The sequence below is a fragment of the Pleurodeles waltl genome, chromosome 4_2 (assembly GCF_031143425.1).
Source record: "Pleurodeles waltl isolate 20211129_DDA chromosome 4_2, aPleWal1.hap1.20221129, whole genome shotgun sequence".
NCBI classification, from domain to species: domain Eukaryota; kingdom Metazoa; phylum Chordata; class Amphibia; order Caudata; family Salamandridae; genus Pleurodeles; species Pleurodeles waltl.
Genome location: NC_090443.1, coordinates 553,760,490 through 553,784,880, shown reverse-complemented (window position 1 = coordinate 553,784,880; position 24,391 = coordinate 553,760,490). Strand labels below are relative to the sequence as shown.

General features: G+C 44.2%; 1 protein-coding gene across 3 annotated transcripts in view; it reads left to right on the top strand.

The window, feature by feature from the left end:
• TDRD5 (tudor domain containing 5) overlaps positions 1–11,750 on the top strand; it is a 1,060,335-nt gene extending 1,048,585 nt beyond the window's left edge. For 2 of the 3 annotated variants that reach the window (XM_069232097.1, XM_069232096.1), the window contains exon 16: positions 10,876–11,750. In XM_069232097.1, coding sequence (XP_069088198.1) covers positions 10,876–11,219 — 344 coding nt within the window. In that variant the 3' untranslated portion in view covers positions 11,220–11,750. The remainder of the gene's footprint in view (positions 1–10,875) is intronic. The other variant, XM_069232098.1, reaches the window with a different exon arrangement.
• Positions 11,751–24,391: the final 12,641 nt, after the last annotated feature.

Below are 24,391 nucleotides of genomic sequence, written 5' to 3'. Positions count from 1 at the left end.
GTTTTCCACCATGGAAGAGCCGCTTTGGTGATATGTGTCTCGTAATCTGATGGGTGGATTTTTGTTGTGCTGGAGGTGGGACCGCCTCTTTTCCGTCCTCTAGTGTCCTGGTGGTTTCAGAATGTTGGCTGTTTTTTGGCGGTCTTCACAGTGATTCCTAATATGGTTGTCAGATTGCCACCAACATGGCGGTCTTTTGGCGACTGCCACTGCGGCGGTCTTGCCAAAAGACTGCCAAACACATAATGAAGCCTGGAGTGTTGAGGGTGGCAAAGTGCTGCCATATTTTGAGAACTGCTATTTAGCAGCACAGTTACAATAGCTGACACAGAGGGTGGTGATTCGATAAACAGCAGGACGAGCCGTCTGCCCTAGAACATCTGATATTAGCTATTTAATGCACATGCAGTTGAGGATATGGTGCTCGAGTGAGGGGGAGTCAAAAGTTTAGAGTACTGTGCTGTTCCTGGATGAGAGTGCTACGGAAGACCTATACGTGGATTCCATACTCACCAGACATCCCGCTGAGGCATATTGGGGTACTGCCTCATGGAGGTGACTGGAGAGTAATAGCAAATTGGATAGGAGCTGAGGCATCAAAGGTTCGAGACCTCTATAGAGAGGGAGTTCTCCTTCCATTTGAGGTCTTTGAGTCAGATTATGACCTGCTGGGGGGCCAGTTTCTACTATATGGAGCAGTGACCGCAGCAATACAAAGACATTGGAAAAGGGGACGTGAGGAGTCTCGGCACCATAGGACCTTTCAGTATGTTTTTTATGGCTGCTGGAACATATAAAGTTGTTACTTGCTTGTACAGAGCGACTGGGGAGGATGGCTGGATGCCCTTAACGGGCCTCTGCGCTAAATAGGTTTTGGACCTGGGAGCCTCATTCCTGACAAAGACTCGGCGGAAATTCTGGGGAAGAGTACCTAACGTATCGCAGAACAGCCACTTAATGCTAATTAACTATTACGTAATCTACCGGGCCTATTTAACACTTAGAAGAATTAATTGTTATTCCAACATTAACAATGTAAATGCCCGAGAAGCCGGGAGATGGGGACGGAACTCCTACACATGCTTTGGTCCTGCTCACAGCTTACCTCTTATTGGGAACAGATCACTGAGGTGCTTGCTGATGTTTTAGACAGGAAAGCGCCATGCACTCCTCAGCACTGTTTGCTCAGTATGTTTCTGCACACAGCCAAAAACAAGGCAGCAAGCAGGTTCCAAGAATTGGCATTTCTAATTGCGAAGAGGGAAATTACATGCAATTGTAAGGCCTCAACAGGCCCCAGGATCACTGTATGACAAAAAGAATGGGAGAGATGGGCGAGTTATGACTGAGTAGTCTGATTGCGTGAAGCCTAAAGAGGCAGGGTATCCCTAGATATGACTAGAGCATGGACATCTTGATAGAGAGTTTAACGCATCCCTAGACCTCACCGGTGGGGATGCCACAGGCTATGCCTTGAGGGGAAGTGACACATACCCTCTCAGGTATCTGAATGGAGTAATGTGATGTGTGTGGGGGGTACTGCTCCACTGCCCGCTGATTGTAACAAAAGATTGTTATGTTTTAGTTGTTAGACTTGCCCACTGAGGATCGCCCCAGAGCTAATGGGTGCTGGACATGATAGAAGAGAGGCAAGAAAGAAAAGAGGTGGATAGAAGTTGGAAGTTTATTGTAGTAACTACAGCTGCTTAATATTTTTGACGTAATGTATGCTTGGAAGGGTGGTTATGATTACTAATTGTCTGTTGTATGTCAAAACCCCAATAAACAATATCAAGATGAAATGAGGACTAAGAAACATGGTAAAAAAGAACGTTATATTTACGTCTACAGTTCAGAAAGAATTTACTCATATGCAAAGAAGTACGATGCTGTTTCAAACTCTAGCACTATAAAGACATAAGTAGTTCAGAAATCTTTAAATAATGCAGGCAGTGCAGAGAACACTCCAGAAACTATTCTCTTTCATTATCTAAATGTCCTTTTTTAGAGGAGCTCTGCAGGATGCAGAAAAAGAGAGCAACTGCCTTGCAGGCAACAAAAGATGTTGCAAAGAAAATTCATCCAGAAAAAATCAAGGACACACCAGAGGAAAGCAACAGAAAAGGAATGAGAACATGGTTGCAATCCAAACAGGAAAAGAGAAAGAATTGAACCTAGTGTTTAATATTTCCTCGTATGATCTAACCACCGAACAGTTGTCTGTCTTGAATAAAGATTTACATTTTGTTCCCTCACTACATATTGTTTCTTTTTCCTTTCAAAATTGATTTGTTGAAATCTATCCGTAAAATGAAGCTTAAAAAATGTTTTGAGTTAAATCCGCCAAGTCACTCACATCTAAGTCCCATCCAGCACAGCTTGAGTTAATTGCTGCTTATTTTGATATATAATTTGATGAATCCTTAGATAGCGTAATGAAACCCAAATCACAATTCTTTCCCAAATTCTGCAATGAGGATAACATAGATGTATTTCAAATAAGTTTTACATGACAATACCAGACTCAAATTTAATCACCAAGCTCACAATTTGAGTAGAAAAGAACATTCAACTCTTTTAGCATTTCAGAGCAACAAAGACATTGTAATTTGTAAACTAACAAAGGGGGGTTCTGTAGTCATTCAAAATTATTGTGATTACAATAATGAAGCTGTAAGACAGTTATCTGTATGTTTTTAATACACTTCCGCTGTGTTTTTTAACAAACTTTGAATATTGTTCCACAACACTCGTCACTTTTTTCCCTTTTGCATTATTTATTTTAAAATTATGATACTTTGGTAGATTGATATATTTAATTACTTTTGATTCATGCATTGCTCATTCTTACTTTTTCCTTTTATATTTTTGTTTCTTTTTTTGTCTCTTCTCTCGTCACCTTTTTCTGCTTCCTACCCATTATTTCCTGTTTGAAATTGGTTAATACTTGTTCATCTTTCTCAGTTTTTGTGACTTCAGTGATTTATTTCTTGACCATGATGAATCGTCTTTTGCTGTCAAACATGTCAGTCTAAACTAAAAGAACTGTTTCAGAGAGAATGCCTAAACTAAAAGTCCTGTTTCAGAGAGAAATTGTGGGAAAAGGGGCCATTTTGGAACAGCATGTAAGAGCAAACCAGAAACAAGTGTCAATTCTGTGTTGAACGAAGATGAGGATGAGATGTTGAATCCTAATAATGCGATGTTATGTATTAAGGGTGAAGGGATAAGCAGTTTTCCTCAGTGTGTGGTAGAAATGAGTGGGAAAATGGGAAAGTGATAAGCAATCATGGATTCCTGTGCATGGGACAGTAATATGAATAAAGATTTGTGGAAATCGAATTGGCTGGATGAAAAATTGATAGAGCCCGATGTACGACCTGGTGGCTATTCCAGTCACAGGTTTGATCGTTTTGATTATTTTTGGGCAGACATGCTTTAAGGAAAGAAAAACTCATGGGAAAACTTATGTGGCCACCAAAGGTGATTTCTATTTGGGATGGCCTCATCACCAAGAATTTAACATGAAATTAGAACCTTATGCAGTTCAACCTGTTTATGCTGTGGGTAATGGGAAACATCATCTGTTCTTGGATAAAATAAGAGCTGAATTTCCTGAGGTTTCAAACACAACATTTAAATATTAGAAAATGTGATGCCAGTCAGACATAGAGTTCAGAATGTTCCTCTTACATATAGAGAGAATGTGTGAGATATGCTGCAGGATTTATGCAATAAGGAAGTGATTCAGCCAACAGAATTGTCACCATGGGGTTCACCTTTGGTCATTGCTTTGAAACACTCTGGAGATCTTCATTCTTGTGTTGATCTCAGAATTCTCAATAATTAAATATGGATTGATAGGCATCCATTGCCTAATATACATGAACTTGTTTCAACTTTGGCAGGGCCAGCTGTGTTCTCTACTTTAGACTTTGCCAGTGCCTACCATCAGATTGCGTTACGAGAAAAGTTGATCCATTTGACTGCTTCTGTCACCCTGGAAGGTACGTTTCAATTCTGCAAAATGCCTTTTGGATTGGCTCTTGCAGCATTAGTTTTCAAAGATTGATGAAGGAAACGTTGGGAGGTATACAAGGTGCCATATCATTCTAAGATGACCTTTTGGTATACGGAAAGAATGAAGAGGAACATTTGTCTAATCTAAGAAAGATTCTCTGTATCCTTCAAAATGTTACTGTTTATGCACTTTATTGAGAAAGAAGAATTATTTTCTGTTTGATGTTGAACAGAACAATGCTATTGTTGAATTTAGAAAAGAGCTGGCAAATGCCCCTTTTCTTAAATTGTTTGAATTTGAGAATTAGTGTGTTGTCACAGCGGCTATCTGCAACTATAGATTGGGAGCTACTTTGTTACAAAGAAAATATTCTGAGGAGCGTGCTGTATCGTACGCATCTCATGCGTTGAGAGAGTCAGAAAGGAATTATTCTGTGATAGAAAAAGTTATTAGCAAGTACTTGGGTGGTAGATCATTTCAGGCAGTTTTTGTGGGGAACGCGGTTTATGATAAGAACAGATCAGAAACCACTGGTTTATTTTCTTTCTCCAGGTGGCAGGTGTTTAACAGCTAGGCTGCAAAATTACAATTGTGTTAATTTAGAATTGAATACAACTGAATGTACATGCAGATTTTCTGTCACGTTTACCTTTTAGTGTGAAGACCCCTGAAAATGAGACAAAGTATGATTGTGAAGTGGCTCATACTGTGAGTAGATGAGTTAGAAGTGATTTCTAAAGAAATTTGGGAAAGTCAGTCAAGCAAGGAAGTTGAAATTACTTTAGTATGTGAATACATGAGAGAAGGTTACCCAGAGAAGAGGAAGTTCAGAGAGGAAAACCACATTATTTCTCAGAATTGAAAATGCTATGATGGATTTTGTGTGTTATCTAGTGGCAAAGTTGTGCCCCCTATAGGTTTGAAGAGAGAGATTTTTCTTTTATAAGGGCGTAAAGGACATATGGGAATGGCTGGTAACAAACAGCGTATTTGTGAATTCTACTGGTTTCCAAGTATTGATGGAATGCTGGAAGAAACGGTGAGAGGGTGCAACTTGTGTGCCATAAGGTATAAATCAGTAAAGCCATGTGTTACTGAATCTCCTCCTATAGAGATGGCTTCAGCACCCTGGAGGAAATTGGCAGTTGACATTTTGAGCCCTTTTGTATGGTCCTTAAGAAAGAAGCTTTTGCCATTGTTTTGGTTCAGTGGTGTGGAATTTAATAAAATATCTACATACATAAGGGACAGGTTGCTTTATAAATCTTTTTGTCCTGTATAAAGATCTACTTGTCCCTTTGGTGCCATGTAGCGCAGCGACAAATTATGGCAGCAATCTCATTATGTAAGAACGCCTCTCTGATTATGCCAAGGCTAATACTATAGTAGGGCTCGAATACTAGCAATTTCAAGTCCTACTATAGCAATTTTCTTATTTTGTCACCTTTCTGCAGTTCTACATACTGAGGCTGGAGGAAGCAGTAAGCAGTAGTTCCAGGCCTGGAATGCCTTTGTGCAAACCTAGTAAAATGCACAAGTGTTGGAAATTTACTCCTGACAACGGCAGAAGTGGAAGTTCTTCCAGGGTTGGAGAAAATAGTTGTTGGGGGGTAAAGTGAACTTGTAAACGCGCAATAGATTTTTGCTTGAGCAAATCTACACATGCATATTTGCTCCTGCTAAAATACAGTTTGCAAATATGTCCTAGGAGTGCAATTTTCTGGTCTACTTCTGTAAATTCTTGTGAATTCATGGATGCCACTAATTTAAAGACATCTACCATGGGTGCACTTTTGTGTTTTCTTTTAAGAATTGGCCCCCCAATTAGGTCTGACATTAACCAAGACATTTTGTTTTTATTAAAATTCTATTCCTCTCTCTATCCAGGTATCGTCTGGTTTCACTGTGATTAATAGCATTCTGCTCTTCCACAAGGAACATATTGGCACACAAAGTAGTTTTGTTCAGTACCGGGAACTGCTGTGACAATGTGTGCTTTTTGAGACCAAAATCTTTATTTTTTTCTGCTTTTTGTCAGTATTTGTTATAATGGTGAGGGCCTGGCAGCTCCCACAACAGTAAAGTGTTAAAAAAGCCATGTCAAACACGGCACGCATTGACAAATACAAAAGACTGACCACCAATGATCGATCAGTTGGCTTTGCCAGAACTTGTTTATTTTTATGTTACCCATAATCTTGTTGAAAATGGTTACACTGATTTTCCATTATGAATGTTTCTGGAAATGCTAGCTTGCATCAAAACATTTTACTAAATGATTCTTCAAAGAAATAGTACCTAAAATATAACAGTAATTTAGAAAACCATGTTTTTTCCTACATGCATTTTTGTCTCTACATTTGTATTTTGAAAGCAAACAATCATCAATCTTGCTTACAAGGTTCTGCAAACATTTGCATCTAATCAGAAAGCATTCTGAGAGCATTATACATAGCCTTATAGTATTAAACTTTTCAAACATGTGTGCACACATTTTGTTTTACTGAAACCACTGTCAGTAGTACAGTGTGACCTTACAATGTTTATTTAGATTGCTCACCCTTACAATAATAAAGGATTTGCATTAATGAACCATAAATAGAAGTTCAGACAGCATTAACTTATTGATGCAAATATTACCTCAACTGCAGACAGTTCCCTTTCCTGTAAACTGTCAGCCAAAGGGTTTGTGCTGCAGGGGGTTGGGTTTACTTGTCCCAAGGACAAAATAAACATGAAAACTTCTTGTCCTAGACCCCAAACAATATCTTCTGGGTGTTGTGCAATAGGAATTCCACACAGATCTGGGTTAAATCCGAAATTCTTTTGCTCACCTTGCCACCCCATTTTGGACTCAGCCACATGCAAATCACTCTTTACCATGTTCCTCATCGGATAGTTCGGGCTGGACTGTTCCCAGAACTGGAGCCTTCATTATCACTACATTCCTATTCAAGACCCAGGACTGAACCAGAAATATCACGATGATATATTGAATGTCCCAGACTCGCAGAGGTGTCCCAAAGCCCTCCACAACACTGGACCTGCCTACCTTAACCATCGACTCAACTTCAAGTACCTCACAGGACCCTACACTCAGCCCAGCTCTCTCTCGCAGAAGTACTCTGCATCCAGGGAGGCCGCTGCTTCTCCTACCTCACCGCCACCACCTGGAACACCCTACCCATCCACATCAGACAAACCACCTCCCTCCCCAGCTACACGAAAGTACTGAAGTTAACTTTTTTAATCCACCTCCGGTACTCGCTACAAATCCCATCCCCCCACCTCCGCCAAGCGTCTTGAGACCCTAACAGGTGAGTAGGTGCGCTTTATAAAACTCTGATTGATTGATTGATTGAGAGATGTTGGGGATGTTGGTGTAGGTAATAAAAAAGGCCTTGAGCACCACTGTTCCCAGAATTGACCTCATGAAGTGTCTTTTGCATAGTGCTCGAATGCGACTTCAGCTAGCTGATGGAAAACATCAGCGAGATCAAGAGGGAGCTCATCATCTGCAGGTGGTCAATGATGACTGGGCCTTGATTAACTTGAGCAGCCAGTTGTCAAGTAATGCAAATATATCACCAACCTTCGAAGATAAGTTGCTGCTACTTTAGAGGGGTGAGGAGAGGCAGAAAGGAACCATGGCAAATTGGAGGCGTTCTGATCCCACTCTGAACCACAGGTAATGTTTGTCGGATTGCAAGAAGGATACATGGCAATATGTTTCCAGCAAGTCCAATATCACCATCCAGTGTCAAGCCAATTTGAATTTGACCTTTCTCAAGAAGGTGTTCATTTCCCAGAGATCCAGCATAGCCCTTAGGCCCCCATCCTCCTTCAGCATGAGGAAGTAACAAGAGTAGTTTTCCTCACTTTTGAGTCTGACACTCCCTCGATGCCACCCATTGGCCAGGACGAGGTTGACTTCTTGCATTAAAATGGTAGCATGGTCTGCAGAAATTTGTCCTGGTAAAGGAGGAACATGGGGATGGGACAGAATGAAAGACAGGGAATATCCGCTTTGAACAATCTGTAAAACCCATTGGTTTGACATGATGGATTTCCACCCAGGGAGGAAGTCTTGAATCCTGACCTAGTGTCATAAGCGTCAGTACCCATAGATTCCCTGTATAAACACTGGTCCAACAAGACTTTCAGGTGTGAAATGTGTTTTCAGGAAATCTGGGTCTCCAGGCACCATTGTGTGTCTCCTGGTCGGGTCCACTGACAGGAGGGGGCAGACATAGTTTTGACCGATGGGCATGAGGGTGCCCCTGAATGCCTTAATAAGGGGCAGTAGCAACTCGAAGGAGGCTAGACCCAGTTGGAGTGCTTCAGTCAGTTTTAGATTTTGTTTCTACAGCGGGTGAAACTATACATCTAACACTTTTGTTGCTCTGTATAAAACCACTGCAAAAGAGGAATTGTCCTCCATTGGTGGATCAGGTGGAGAGTCCACCTTGGCTTTTGGGGATGTCTCCCCTATTGACATAGTGTAGCCCTAAGTAAAGGTCTTCATCTAGGGTTGAGTAAGGTCTCTGTCTCCTTGTCATCATGGGGAACATTTTGCTACATGCAATCTGCTTGGCCCTCAAAGCTTTCCTTCTTTTATAACAAGGGACCCCCTGAACTGGGTAATGGCTGCAGGGGCAAGGGAAATAAACAACAAATTAAAGAAAAGACCTCTATCAACCTAACTTATTTTTGCTTGCTCAATGCTCTATTAGCAATGGCTCAAACAGTGTAATTATACTTTGCAACATCATCATCATTCTCCAAAAAAACAAATAACATTACATCATTGTGTCAATCATTCTATTGTTTCAGTATGGGCAATATCTGTTTGAACATTGAATCAGTAGCCCTGGGTTGACTGGACCTAGGGCCATGCAACAAACTTATTTGAATCATACTCCTAGTAAAAGTTCCCTAAACAAGACCAGACATTTCCCTCGGTGTCCATCTGCTACCTATCTGTCCTGAGCTACCCACACAGGCATACAGACCAGTACGCACTTCATTAAATGCCTAGGTATTCAGATTTTTTAAGGGAAGCATTTGGTTTGTGTAGAGAATATACAGCCAATGCTGGACCATATAAATGGGGACTTGCATCTCTGGATGACACTTCCCTTATCTATAATAAAGTGAGTCGCTCTCGTTTAAATGACACTCCTCCATAAAATCATATATATAATCCAAACGTATTTGTATTGGCTCCCTAATTCATTTACCAAAATCCTCACTTCCCATTTAGCTTCCTTCAAATGCCTGTACAGTCGCTTTCGAGTCGCCATGAATAAATGTTATAAATCCACATATGACAGTGATCTGGCCATGGCTGACCTCTTACCATACTCTAGAACCACTCTCAGGCAAATAACAAATGATTAGATTTATGGACCGTGTGAAGTCCCAGCCAACAGACTATACAACTGCAGGCCATTGGAAGCGCTTGTCTAATTTATTACTTACACAGAATGAAAGTCCCTCAAAGAAGTCCTCCAGCAACTAGAGGAGTCTTGAATGCCCAGCAACCCACCCTATCTAAAATTTATTGAGCAGACAAAATAACATGACACTCCGCTTTTGCTTGGAGTCGTGTTCACCTAGAAATTGCATTGAACAGATTTAAGAACTGGGACAGACTCTGAAAACTTTCCCTTAAAAAACATTGCCATGTCGAGCACCAAAGAAATCCTTTGAGAAACTGCACGAGGAATTCGATCTCAGACATTCAAGGTTTTTTCACTACCTCCCATTAAGAGACACCCTGACACCATTCCTCATAAACATAAATTAAATTCCTACAATAGTCCTCAGTTGCCAGATAGGAGACCGACCATTCTTATTATATGCACCCCTGGCACCATGGACAAACTTGGATCAATGCTTGAAAGTCAGACTTGGTTCACTTAGAGAATGAGGAATGGGCTTTTGCACCTAGAGAAGCTCTGATGTACACTAGATAACAACTAATTCAGTTTAAGTACTTTTACAAATTATACTTGATTCCACAACACTTGCGCCAGATACAACGTAGTCCAGACCCATCATGTTTCTGATGTCATACTGAAGAGGACGACTTTCTTCACATGATAAGAACATGGTAAGTTAATCACCTCATTTGGGCAGCAGTGACCAAAACTCAACAGTCAGTCCTGGACCGCACTATCGATTTGAGTCCCAAAATCGCTTTGCTAAATAAAGTATACTTAGGCTGAGTAAACATTCATCAGACTCAGACTGCTGCCAGGTAAGTCCAACATTGCCCAAAAATGAAGCCTTAATGTCCCCAACATTCCGAAGTGTAAAAAAAGACCTGTCCACGAAGCTAGAGCATGGCCCCAAACATGCCAGAAAATATGGGCAACATGGTCACGATATAGAGCCAAAGTGAAAGGGACAACTGGTGCTGAGGACCTTCCCACCAAGCCGTGATTAGAATCCTGTACAAGCTTAAAACTAATATGAGTAAAAGGGAATTAAACTGTCCTGTTCATAGACATTTGAATACGTAAGAACTTTGCCATGTAATGTGGTGAAATAATCAAAACTGTTAGTAGAAATAATGATATTAAAAAATGCATACCATTGAGTTTAAATTTGCTAGATTGGTAAGGGTTTGCTGGCCCACAGTTGGCATCTAGTTTTATGATCAGTTGCTGCAGCTCTGTTAGTGAATGTTGGTAAATTAAGAGTGTGAATGAGATTGTCATTTTTAATTGCCCATAATTATCTATTTTGTATAACTTCAAATGTAAGTGCATTGACATTGAAGATGAAAAAGAAGAAATTATAATACTTGCTTAGAACGTTTTTCACTTACATCTGATTTCCATTTGCAGAAGGGCCAACGCACAGGACCGAGACGCCAGCACCTGAAAATGCAGAGCCTGCTGAAACAACAGAAGCACCTGCATCCCTAACAGAGGTGCCATCCACCATTAAGACTTTGGCCATCTTCAGCAGCCATGAAAAAGACCACTATCAGGATGGTGATGCCAAGCATATCTCACCAATATTGTCAGCTGGTTCAGCAGTGTCACATAGGATCCATGTCCCACGCATCACTACAACAGCCCTTGGAGCAGCAGCCAGAATGGCTACATCTGGAGCCATGCTCCACTGGTTTCCTGGTGTAGGGGGAATTGTGAAAGACCTGTATCAAAGTAGGCGGAGCGAAGAATGAAAGCAGTGTAACTTTTGCCTTACCCCATAGGGTCACTAGCGAGGATCTCAAGGTGGAGTTATGGTCTGAAGGTTCAAAGCATTTTTGTTATGATTTTGATTGATTTCAGCAGAGACTATTATTTATGTATATATGCAGAATTACTAGTTTGTTAGAATGCGGTTGCTTGCGTCACATGTAAGGTGAAAATACTTAGGAAATAAATATTTTGTTGAAATATAGTGTTATATGTGTGTGACGATGACACTAGATTGGTCTGCTGCATCTAATAGAAAGTTGCTGCTGAGAATGGAATGCCAAGGGGGAAGACTGTTTATGGGATGTTAAATGTACATGCAGTCAGGAAACAAACCAAAAAAGAGTAAAGCTGTGATAAAGCTTTTCAAAAAAATGTTTGTCTGGGTGAAATTGCACCACAATCCATCTGGACGCCAGGCCAGCCTACCCTGCTTATTTTCCCTGTGTCAACCCAAGGTGGTTCTGTTCGGGTTTCCTCTGTAATGCACAACTGCTGAAGGCAATAATAAATATTAGAAGTACTCCTCCCAAAGTACTGTTCTCTGTGGCTCCTACACTAGGTCGCAGGGTATCTGATGTCATTCCGGTGCCAGACAAACCTCTCTGCTGAAAGTCATGCCAGTTGCCCGGCGCTGTCTTTAATTCCAGCCATTGCAGCTGTGCAGCAACCTGGTGAGTGCTTTCACAGATGCATGGGGTGTGGAAGCTCCAGTGGATTTCATATGTCCTTTTCCTTCCCCTCCACGGCTTCTCCCGCAAATCCATTTTAGTTTCTAGAACGAGCGTCTCAGCTTGTAGGGGGCGGTTTTCCTTGTACCTAACACTGGCAGTATATTACCACATTCCCTTGCGTCCTCCAAATGGTGAAACAAGTGTACGTCATTCCCTTCCAGGTCTTCCCTCATCCAATCCCCCTGTCCCACCTCTCCCTTTCTACAACCATGTGCATCGTGCAGAAGAATGGTCTTGCTTTGTTGAGTAAGCTGGCTGTGCAATTGGTTCCACAGAACGAGATTGTGTAGGCATACTACTGCTATTATTTTCTTATTCCCAAGAAAATCTATTGTCTTTCATCCTGGACTTTCACATTCTAATTGCCTTCTTCTGCAAGGAGAAGTACAAGATGCATTCCTTTGCCCACATCCTTTTGGCCCTGGAGCTTGAAGTCTTCACAGGTATGGATCTCTGTATTCATGTCCCTCAATAACTGTCTATTGAAGGTGGGTTTGCTGCAGCTGGTGGTAAACCACCTGCCAATCATGATCTCTCCGTCCTAAGCCTAGGCTTTTTATCAGTCTCCCTCTTCTGAACCCCAGGTTACATCTCCAGCCTTCCTAGGGTCTCCTGTTCATTGGGGAAGAAGCTGGACATTGTCTACCTCAAGCCTGAATACGTTTTAGACATTCTCTTCTGGCTGTAGTTGTCCTGTGTCTTTTGGACCTGCTTGCCTGATGCATCTTGGAGGTCTCTCCCGCTTATTAGTTCATACGTGCACTCCAATGGTGCCTCTGCCTTCAGTAGGTCCAACACTGGACTGGTAGACATAATTTGGATTTACCTGGAAGTGACTAAAGACCTGTGGTGGTGGCTAGTGATGGGCCAACTTGTACACTTGAATCCCTTCTCCCCACCACCACCAGTGGACATGATAAGTAATGCCTCTTCCCTCTGATGTGGTGGTCATGTTGATGCACTAGAAAATCCGGTTAAGTATTGGCCAATCTCTTTTGCCTTTCATCTACAGCATGTGACTTTGACGGACAACACAACTGCAAAATGGCACATTAACAAACAGGGTGGAGTGGGCTGACATACTCAGTATTTAAAGTCACTGAGACTATGGTCTTAGGTTGAGTCTCACAATGTCAGGCTGGTTGTAAACCATCTGGCAGGCTCACTGAAAGTGCATGCTGATGATGTCAGACTGTGTAATTTTTCCGAGAAGCATCTTCAACTGAAGGTAGCTCAGTTTATCTTCGCCCTCTAAGGCACTCCTCTGATGGGCTGATTTGCTACTCGCAGGAACATATGTCCCCAGTTCAACACACTATATTTACTGCTGCAGGAAGCCCTGGGAGGCTTATTCAACTTGAGGTGGGTTTTCAGTATTCCCTAGACATTTCCTCCCATCTGTCTGATTCTTCAGGTTGTGAGTAAACTGCATTTGGACCATACATAGATGATCTTGATAACGCTGAATGTCCGACACATCATGTGGTGCTTGGATCTGCACTGACCCTGTGCTCTCCTCTTCCATTTATGCTTAGGTTGAACATCTTCTCACGATGGGCAGGGCAGATTCTGCATCTGAATCTCAAGAACCACCACTTTCATGTCTGGAAAGTACACAAGGCACACTGAGCTCCCTTCACTTGCTGACAGAGATTGTGGGTATCATCTTGTTAGTTCCTCACTTCTCAAATTTGAACGTTGGCCCAGTTTCTTTCTTTGGTGCCCGGAGGAGGAAGATGATCGTCTCAAGGCGTGTATGTCTGATAAGTTGTGCTTTACGTGACCCTGCAAAGCTTTGCTGTGGGCACTTTAAAGGAGTATCTCACATCCCATGTTGCTTTTCTTTGTTTCCTGTGAGAGCCATTGCTGTTTAGATCTCCTAATGTTAAGTATTTCTTGAACGAGTTGAACTGCTTGTTTCCCGTTTTTTTTTTCTTCATTTTGGCATGCCTTAATGGGACCTTAGGTTGATGCTCTCATTCCTCAAAGGTTCACACTTTGAGCCAGTACATGGTTTTTCCTTGCTGTTGCCTACTTTGAAATTGTTCAGTGTTACCTCAGCCTGGCATGTTAGCAAGTTGCAGACTTGGGTTGTCAATCCTTCTTTTACCTGGACAAGTGGGTACCTCAATTCACGTGGATCTGAATAATACTGTTGCAACATTTTACTCACCCCACTAAAGAGGAGGAGAGACTGGATAACATGGATTCTCACAGGACCAGTAATTGAAAGTGGGCTTACAGTTACTGGACTTGTGATTAGCTTTTCCTTGATTTTGCTGGTTTCAAGAACAGCAAGTGAATCTGAAGGGAATGATTTCCTCTAGGTCATGCTGTACATCAAAATGTGCTACACTTATGCAATTAATCCTTCGAGGGCATCAGGGCTCATTCAACCAGGGCAAAGGCTGTCACCATTGTCCAAGGGTGCTCCTGTCTTGGATACCTGCAATGTGGGCTTTGGACCACAAGTTGACCACTCTAACTTTCTTAATTCTGAAGCCTATATGAATGGGGATCTTGCCTGATCTGTGTTGCACAATTTTCTGGATTTCCCATCTCCTTTGACCCACTGTCTTGTTGGATATTGAATTAAGGGGTGAACAATCTGCCGGCAGACCCATCAATTGGAACAAGCTACTTAGCTCCATTAGTGATCTTTTTGGTGGATACTGTAGCTACCTGCATATACTTCACTAATGCCACCCACCTCCCGATTCTGACCAGTGATAGTGTAACTTTTAATGAGGTCCAAGTTACTTTTGGTATACCGCAATTTCTTTCATTCATGTTAACCCAGGCTTCCTCTTGAAGGTGTGGAAAAAATGACAACATACCAGCATGGCAGGGTGGTGCCTTATGCAGTTCGATGGTGTTATGCGTGGGGTGGATCCCAGAGCTGAGATGCCACCTGTTGGTGGAACGGAAAGCTGTTTAAAATATCTGCATCAAGTCTTACACCTGGGAATGATTTAAGAGGTACAAAATCTTCAGGAAACAAGGATCTACCACAAAGGTTGTTACTGAAGGCAAGTATTGTGTTATTCTACTTACTCATAGGTTTTCCTCAAATCTGCCTTGTTTATGTTAACATCATAATATATTGCCCAGGAGGCCTTGGTCCTCCTTCCTCTGAATGGAGGCAGTATCCTAATTCACTTTCTCCCTGCCACCCCACTCCTCCGCCTGAATGTATCATCTTCAGTTCCATCACCTCTAAGGCATCACAAAATAAACCAGAGATGTTTATGAGTAAGCTGGATGGGACATGCTCATAAGAGAACTAAAGCTTCTTAAACAGCCCCCAATCGTACCTGCAGGGTCTACTAGTCTATTGGTCATAAGCTGTGTTCCCAAAATGTAATAGACCACCATGTCAATTTCCTTGAAATATCTGTTATGGAGGGAACACTTTTAGATCTACAGATCCAAGATCATAAAGCCTTGGGAACCCAACAATTGCTTTAAACACATATTTTTTCATGTAAATTTGTGTTCATCTAATATTTGTTATCTCACTTATTAAGTGAAAACGAATTTCAGTTATGAGAAAATATAATCATCACAAAGTTTCACAGTTATAGCTTATGACAAGAATGTCCAAAATTTAATAGGAACTCCTGTTCATCACAGGACTCCTGATTTCAAAAGCCATAGCAGACGTGTCAGCATTTGAAGCGCAAAGACACATATTAAAACAATTTCCTTCTCTATTTGCGACGCCATCTTGGAACAAAGCATTTGAGGCAAAGACATAATAGTATCTAATAATAATAACCTGAGATGTCTCAAGATAAATATGCATATGATGCTTTTGAATCCGAGCATGTAAACACTCTTGAACCATATGACTCCAGAATGCTAATGTGCTCGGATTCAGGTGCATGTTTTGCTTGAGATATCTCAGGTTATCAGATGCTAATACAAATCGAATTAGTCACAAATGTTTTTGCCCGCACATACTTAACAATTGGTGTTGGCACATGCAGCGCCATCTTGGAACAACGCACATGAGGCAAAGACACAATAGGATCTGATAAAAAAAATGCAAACAAGAAATACAGGCTGTGATTCTTAATGATGTAGGTGTTGTCTTTTGACTCACATACCTTAATTGACAAAGTCACTCCAAATGGCTTTTAGTGTTGCATGTTTGAATGAGTGTGATTGATTCCAATGGAAAAGTATACATAAAAAAACAAACCCAAGTAGGTAATTGAGTAGGGAACTAAAGACACAGGTGGTCATTATGAGTCTGGCGGTGTTGGACTGCTCCGCCAGTGGTGGAGGTGCGACCGCCTTAATATGTCAGGTAGAAAAATGTGAGCAGAGCAGCCACTTCACCGCTGCTACCGCCAGAGTGGGAGAGCTGACGGCGGGGGCCATCTTCAGGCCGGCAGAAAGGCCCTTCCCGCCCACCGTAATACGAAACACCACTCTGCCAAGATTTCCAGGGCAGAACCACCGCCACACAAAGCCTGGCGGAAGTGAGCCATACATAAGGAAACACTCACCGTAGGGACACAGACGACGCCAAGGCCGACATGCAGCGTGAACTGGAAATCTTCCCAGTGCTGATCCTTGCGACATTCCTCCACAACTGTGACTGCCTACGAAGACGACAACAGTGAGTACAGCCGCCTAGCACATAAGGGATGGAAGGGGACACCCACATGCCACACGCACGCAAAACGACACCCTTACACACCCTCACCACCAACACCCCAGTGTGCACACGCACCCCCCACCCAAACTAGGTACACAATCTGTACAGGTAGACACTTACCTGACAAATGCACAGCAAGAAAATGCAAAGCACATACCTGTGTACATGACCCTCCCCGTTGGCAGATAAATTAAAACAGAAACTGGAGGCAGAAAAATAAGTGCAGACAAGGCCAAGGGCAGTCCATTCATAGTGTCCCATTGGGCCCACAAGGCCCCCACTTGGCTCCTACCACCACCATGGCCTCCACAAGGAAGGTGCATCAATGGGGCTGGCAGGCACCTCAGGGAGCAGGGGTAGGAGGTGGCGGGGTGAGGACCCAGACTTGGGAGGGGGCTTCCCTGGCTTAGGTTTTGGAGTGGGTGGGGTTTTGGACTTGCCCTGGGAAGGAGTGGGGGAGTGGGCTTGGACCGGTGGGAGGGAGTGGGATCAGGCCTCCTACATGTCCTTTTCCTCCCTGGGGAAGGAGCTTGGACAGTGAAGAGGCGACTGGGGAGGAAACTGACAAGGAATGAGTGGATTTGGTGAGGGCAAGGCAGTGTTTAGGCACATGATAGGGTGGGCCAGTGGGTTCATAAAGGTCGACACGGGAAAGGAAAAGCCTCTTAGGTGTACATGGAGGGGTTTTGGAGACAGGTTTGGGAGTGGAGGTACAGGGAGTCGAAGTATGTGGTGTAGGCGTGCTGTCAGTTGATGCAGGTGCGTGCTTTGTCTGCTCATGTCTGGTGGATGGCGGTTACATGGATGTGTGGGCACATTTGCGTGTACTGGGAGGAGGAGTGGAAACAGTAGGAGAAGACAGGCAGCTAGTGTAGATGGATGTTTTGTGTCTCTGCAGGCCTGGTGAGTGTGCTGCAAGTGTCTGTGAAAGTTGTGGTGACTGCTAGTGTGGTGTCTGGGGTGCATTAGTGGATGTCAGCAGTTGTGGTGACTGTGAGAATGGTGGCTGGAGCAGTGACTGAGTGTGCAGAGAATGTGAGTGCGTTGTGAGGTGACAGACTTGGAGGAGGGGGTGGTTGACACAGTGGGGGAAGTGGCTGTTGTGGTGTGTGCAATTGGATGTTGGCTGTGTGCCTGCTTGTGTTGGGATGTGTGGTGCTCGTGTTCCTCTTTGACTTTTTTGTGTGTTGGCTTGCGTGTATGCTTGACTGTGTGCTTGGGATGGGTGAAGGGAGTGGGGTACTGGAAGGGGCAGAGGAGGTTGGGCGGGACGGAAGGACCAGGGACACTGGATGCCATCAAAGAGGAGGCCAGAGCCTGAAAAGATCTCTGTAGGCCAGACATGGCACCATGAATGACTTTCAGGCATGCATTGCATTGCTGCATTTGGGATGCCAGCCCCTGGATGGCATTCACGATGGTTGCCCTACAGAGATGGTTCTCAAGAGGTCAATAGCCTCCTCATTGAGGGCAGTAGGCCTGACAGGGGCAGAGGTGCCTGCGAAGAAGGAGAAGCCCAACCTCCTGGGTGAGCTGGCACGAGCAACTCGGGGGTACTCCTGGGAGGGCGGTTCTGGCACAGGGGTGGCTGAAGATCTTGTATATCTGGTGTTTCCAGCAGTGTCCGCAACCACCAGGTAGCTGCCATCGGAGGAGCTGTCAGTGTCACTACCTGCAGTGGTAGTTGCCTCCCTCATGGTGCTCCCCTCGCCCTCCATCCTACTGGTCCCCTCAGCATCAGTGGTCTCTGCCTACTGGGTCCCGTGGGCAGCAGCTAATGAACACAAGAACACATGGGGGGGGGGGTAGGAAAAAAGAAGGATGTAGGCTGTCAATACCTGTTTGAATGGCATGTTGGCACAAATGAACTCCCACCTGTCCCAGACACTACCCCTCAACATCACCCACTACATCCAGGTAGGTACCTCTGAGTGGTGCTCTAGCTCCCATAATGCACTGACCTACCTCCACTTCACTGCCCAACTGCATCAGCATCCATTCTGTACATTTCCAAGTAGGTTGAGTTTGAACAGGGGAGAAGGATGCTGTGCCACCACAATGTATCCAGTCTCAGAGAACCTACATCAGACCCACTAGGCTACCCATGGGACCTGTGACTTGGCAAAATACCCACCCCTTCTAAGCAGAATTCACAATCCCAATGAATGAAAGGGGGACGCCTGCATGGACATCCCTTAGTACCACCCAGCCACTACTTGCCAACCACCCTTTTGCACCTAACTATACTTCACAATAAGCAATGTTAACAGTGGTGGTACTCATCCCCTGTGGCTGCTGTGTTTCCTTCAGGCACCCACCAACTCAGGATTGGTCACTGCCAGCATGCAGGACATTAGGGTGGTCATGGTCCGACGGGCACCCCTTCCTCGTTGGGAGGCCGTCCCCAGCTGGGCCTCTGCGGTCTTCCGTGCCAGGCATCTCAGGTCCTCCCACTGCTTCCTGCAGTGGGTGCTTCACCGGCTGTTTACCCCCAGGGTCCACACTTCTTTGGTGATGGCTCGCCAGTAGCCCTTCTTCTGATGGGCGCTAACTTGCATGTTACACACAGAGGAGAAAGTAGCTGTGAGTGGAGGTGCACCATTAACACATGGGACACAACAACACCTGCAAATTTTCCATTCAAACTTGAGGCCATATGTACGAAAGCTTTTTCCCATAGACACAGAATGGGTAAAATCCTTTGGTACATCTGGCCCTTAATGTCATCCATAAGCCTACACGCATACGCCCTGGCACACTGCACCTATCCATGCCCACATTCTCCAGTCACTCTCACAACCCTCCCATGCATTGGCACACATTCCTAGAACCCATGAATACAACTCACCTGGTCCTCTGGTAGCCCATACAGCTTTGCGTACAAAGGTAGGACCCCGTCCACCAGCTTCTCCAACTTCAGCGATGTGAAGGCAGAGGCCCGTTCCCCTGTAGCCTGCGCCATTTACAGGACCAGAGTCAGGACACAGCAACACACGTAGTGGAGTAGTGGCTGTCTTGAGGTGCAGGAGTCAAGTGGCATATGCAAACTAAAATGGCGGTGTAGACCGTCGGGGTGCACCGATACCGCCGACAGTGATCTTGATTGGCCCCTGTTAACCATAGACAACAATGTTATCCAATGAGCATACACAACACGGTGAACACCGCCTACCGGCATGACGACATACACCAGCGGTATGATGTCACTTCCCACTCTCCACAACCTATCTGACTGGAGGCTGCCATTGTATGTACAAAACGTTTACCCACACAGGACAGGGTATATGGTGCCATTTCGTCTACCATCAGGGAGCTAAAGGTGACATGACAAATGCCTATACCCATATCATGGTTGCAAGTATGCCTACACTGTTGAATGTCCCATCCACAGCAATCAGGACACATTGCCCATTCAGGGTTAGATACTGCTTCGTGCTGTTAATGTGTAGTGTGTGTGGAATACACATGGAATGGATGTGAGAGATGAATGTAGAGTTACCAGTTCTGCACAACATCTGTCTACCTTTTTCCCCAGATAGCTTCCGACCCATGTGGAGAGGGAGGGCTCCATCTGTCTACAGATCCCTAGTTGATATGGCTACCATGGAGGAGCACCACATCATCATCACTTATTGCCTGAACCGTGACACAATCCGTGAGCTGTGTTACCAATTGGAGCCTCAATTAGAAACCCATTTGCCATCCCTCCAACATTGCAGGTACTAGCAGTCCTACATTTCTTAGCAACTGGGTCATTTCAGGAGACAGTGGGCATGGCATCCGGTGTGTCACAGCCAATGTTCAGCAACATCCTTACAAAATTCCTGCGTGGATTCATACAACACATGCAGAGCTAAATCCAGTTTCCCCAAAGCCATGATCTCACTACTGTGAAATCAGATTTTTATGCCATTGCCAATGTACCATATGTGATTGGTGCCATAGATGGCACCCACATACCCATAATTTCACAAACCTCCACCCCGTGAACCAATGAACAGGTGTACAGGAATCGAAAAAACTACCAATCACTGAATACAGTAGTTCTGTCTTGCAGATAAGTATATCCCACAGGTGGCTGCACGATTCCTTAGATCTGTCCATGTTGCCTACATACTGAGGAACAGCTGTGTGCCCCACATGATGACACTACTACAGGGGGAGAGAGCCTGGCTATTAGGTGGGTGTGTATGACACAGATCTGCAATCATACATGACTGTCACCTTGTTAGCATTGCAGCAAAGTGTGTTTTTAACTAACTTTTGGCCCTCTTTCCAGGTGATTCAGGATTTCCAAACATGCAGTGGCTCCTGACACCCGTGAGAAATCCCAGGACAGATGCAGAACACCGGTACAATGATGCCCATGGTAGCACAAGAAGGGTGATTGAGCTGACCATTGGGCTCCTGAAGGTCAGATACCGCTGCCTGCACATTTCTGGAGGATCACTGTACAATGCCCCTGATAAGGTGTGTCAGATTGTAGTGGCCTGCTGCATGCTTCATAATTTGGCTCTGAGGAAACATGTTCCACTACTGGAAGAGGAGGATGCTGCACTGCCACCTGTGGCATCTCAGGGGATGGATGACAATGATGGAGGAGGGGGGGTGGGGGGCACCGCCAGTCTTCTGTACTGCAACTTGATGTTCTGATGCGATGGACCGTACCTTCCCCCACAGGTCGTTCCCCCTCTTCCTGGTGTTGTCCCTTGTGTGTGGATGGTTTCCTACTGCGTTCACCTTGTTGACATTCCTCTGCCATAGCTCCATCTTCTTGGCGATGGACCTCTGCTGTACCCGTGCCCCAAACAGCTGCTGCTCGACCCCGAGTATTTCATCGACCATGGTCCTTAGCTTACTGTCAGTGAAGTGGGGGTGCTTAGGGGTTGCCATAGTGTGTGATGTGCGTGGTGTTGTAGGGGTGAGTTGGTGGTGTGGTGTGTGTGTGTGTATGTGAGGATCCTGGTTGGGGTGTGTAGTGGTTGTATAGTTTGTGTTGTAGTGTGTGTTTGTGACTTGTGTAACAGGTTGTAGAGTGTGTGTGATAATCATGGCAATAGCTATGGTGCAATTGGCATTGCAAAGGATTGTGGGATGTGTATGTGTTTTATAGTGCTGTGTGGTGTGTGTATGTGTCTCAGGCGTGCAGCTTTTGAATAACCAAATGCATGGTGGTGTTCTGGGTGGGTGCCATTACTATCCGCGGAGGTCCGTACCGTCAGTGATGATCCGCCGTTGTGGGCGGGATTTTTGTTGGCATGGCGGTGACGGGTTACTGAGTCCTGCCTTTCCGCCGTCTTTGGCCCTGGCAGTGTGTGAAATTGAAGACATTTTTGGTGGTTTCCCTTTTTGTACTCAATACAGCGTAGTGCATTCTGCCGACACTGCTGTTCTTTTTGCGTCCGCAAGCACTGCGGTCGGCAGAGTTTACCGCTAAACTCATAATGAAGGCCATAGTCCTGAAAAAAGTGATTTACCAGTAAAGTAATAAGATGTGGTAGAAACCTGTAGACCCTAAGATGGTGGTGTTAATAAATTCCTCCAACAGCAGCACATTTCGTTTTAGTCTTGCCTGGAGGCCCTGCAGACAGTTTCAGAATACAACATAGGGTCCCCCTAGGCAATTTTAATCATGAATTCCTCCCAATTCTAAAGAGCTCCCTTGATTATCAAGGTTGAGGCCACCTGGTTACAGACCATATCCAGGTGAGGACTCAATTTTGAAGAATGCACTAGAAGGAATAGTGAGTGAGTGTGCTTTTACCACCTAGAAGAAATGCCCGCACCAGTTGAGAGATAACCAGAACATTCCTTTTGAGTGTGTTCTGTCTCTTGTGGCCAGTTTAGATAGAAAATGGAAGTGGAGAGTGTAGGAAAGTACCATCTTGCCTGGCATGTTACCCCCATTTTTACTTGTGTGTCAATTTGTTTTTGCCTGTGTCACTGGGATCCTGCTAGCCAGGACCCCAGTGCTCTTAGTTTGTGGCCTATATGTGTTCCCTGTGTGGTGCCTAACTGTATCACTGAGGCTCTGCTAACCATGCTCTCTATGCTTTTAAAATTGTCACTGCAGGCTAGTGACCATTTTTACCAATTCTAATTGGCACACTGGAACACCCTTATAATTCCCTAGTATATGGTACCTAGGTACCCAGGGTATTGGGGTTCCAGGAGATCCCTATGGGCTGCAGCATTTCTTTTGCCACCCATAGGGAGCTCAGACAATTCTTACACAGGACTGCCACTGCAGTCTGAGTGAAATAACATCCACGTTATTTCACAGCCATTTTACACTGCACTTAAGTAACTTATAAGTCACCTATATGTCTAACCCTCACTTAGTGAAGGTTAGGTGCAAAGTTACTAAGTGTGAGGGCACCCTGGCACTAGCCAAGGTGCCCCCACATTGTTCAGGGCAATTTCCCTGGACTTTGTGAGTGTGGGGACACCATTACACATGTGCACTACATATAGGTCAATACCTATATGTAGCTTCACGTTGGTAACTTCGAATATGGCCATGTAACATGTCTAAGATCATGGAATTGTCCCCCCATGCCAACTCTGGTATTGGGGTGCCAATCCCATGCATCCCTGGGGCTCCAGCATGGCCCCAGGGTATTGCCAAACTAGCAAATTAGAAAAAGGTCATCTTGAATGTTGTTGCAGAGAAATAAAATATGTACTAATTCAAGGATACCATATTGAGTGAAAATAATTTAACTTTTCCGTGGCCAAGGACAGACTAGTAGAAAGTGGAGAACTAATGCAAATTAGCCTCCAAGAACGTAAGGTAATAAAACAGTAACTTTTTTTAAGTTTTCTACATTTGATACCTACATTTCATTTTCTACACAGGACACCTAGGCCTGCTACAGTGAAAATAGTTTTTTTATTCACCTGTTTATTGATCTCCAGCATCTAGCTATGTCTATTTTGGCTACCAGTTGTCTGTTTCTGGCCAGCAATCTTTGGTATCTAGTGGTTGCCCATCCCTCGATTATCCCCAGTAAGGCCACTCTCAGGTCCAATGCCTCTTTGGTCTGTATGAGGCGTACAATTGGTTTGTGAATTGTGTTCCAATAAGTGGTTATAACCGGGAAGGCTCAGATGAGGTGAAAAAAGGACCTATCTGTCCCCACAACACAGAGCTGCTTGTCGATTCAGCCTGCCCTATTTTCCACAACTGGTCCGGCTGTAGTGTGTGTGTATGCAGCTAAAATAGTTAAACTGTATAAACCTAAAGGTTTTCAGGCTATCCAATAGCAGTGAGGCCATTTTAGCTTCCTGCTAATTGTTGTCATCCAGTTCCACAACATTATTTTCCCACTTCCTCCAAAGCCTGTAGAGGATCAGAGGCATTGAGTTTCAAAGATAAATAGAAGTGGAAAATGCCTTTCTGGCCCAATGGGCCCATTGTGAACTTAGCTTCCAGGGGACTATAGTCTTAGACTGCTCCTAAAAATTTCCCTATTGACCTCCGGGGGATGTCATACATGTATATACTTAAAGAGTTGATAATGATGGAGCCCAAAGAAAGCCTTAAGATGATCAAAGGACACTATATGATTGTGATACCACAGGTCTCCTAATGACGAGATTCTGTTGAGATACCACTTGTGAAAGCCTGTCAGCTGCATTATGTGTTTTAGCCAAGACACAGTTTGCGGCGAGGTTTGAGCACTCTGCCTCCCAGCCATTTGATATCCCTGGAGGGTGGAGAGTATGGACCCCCTAAACCAGAACCAGTGTTTAA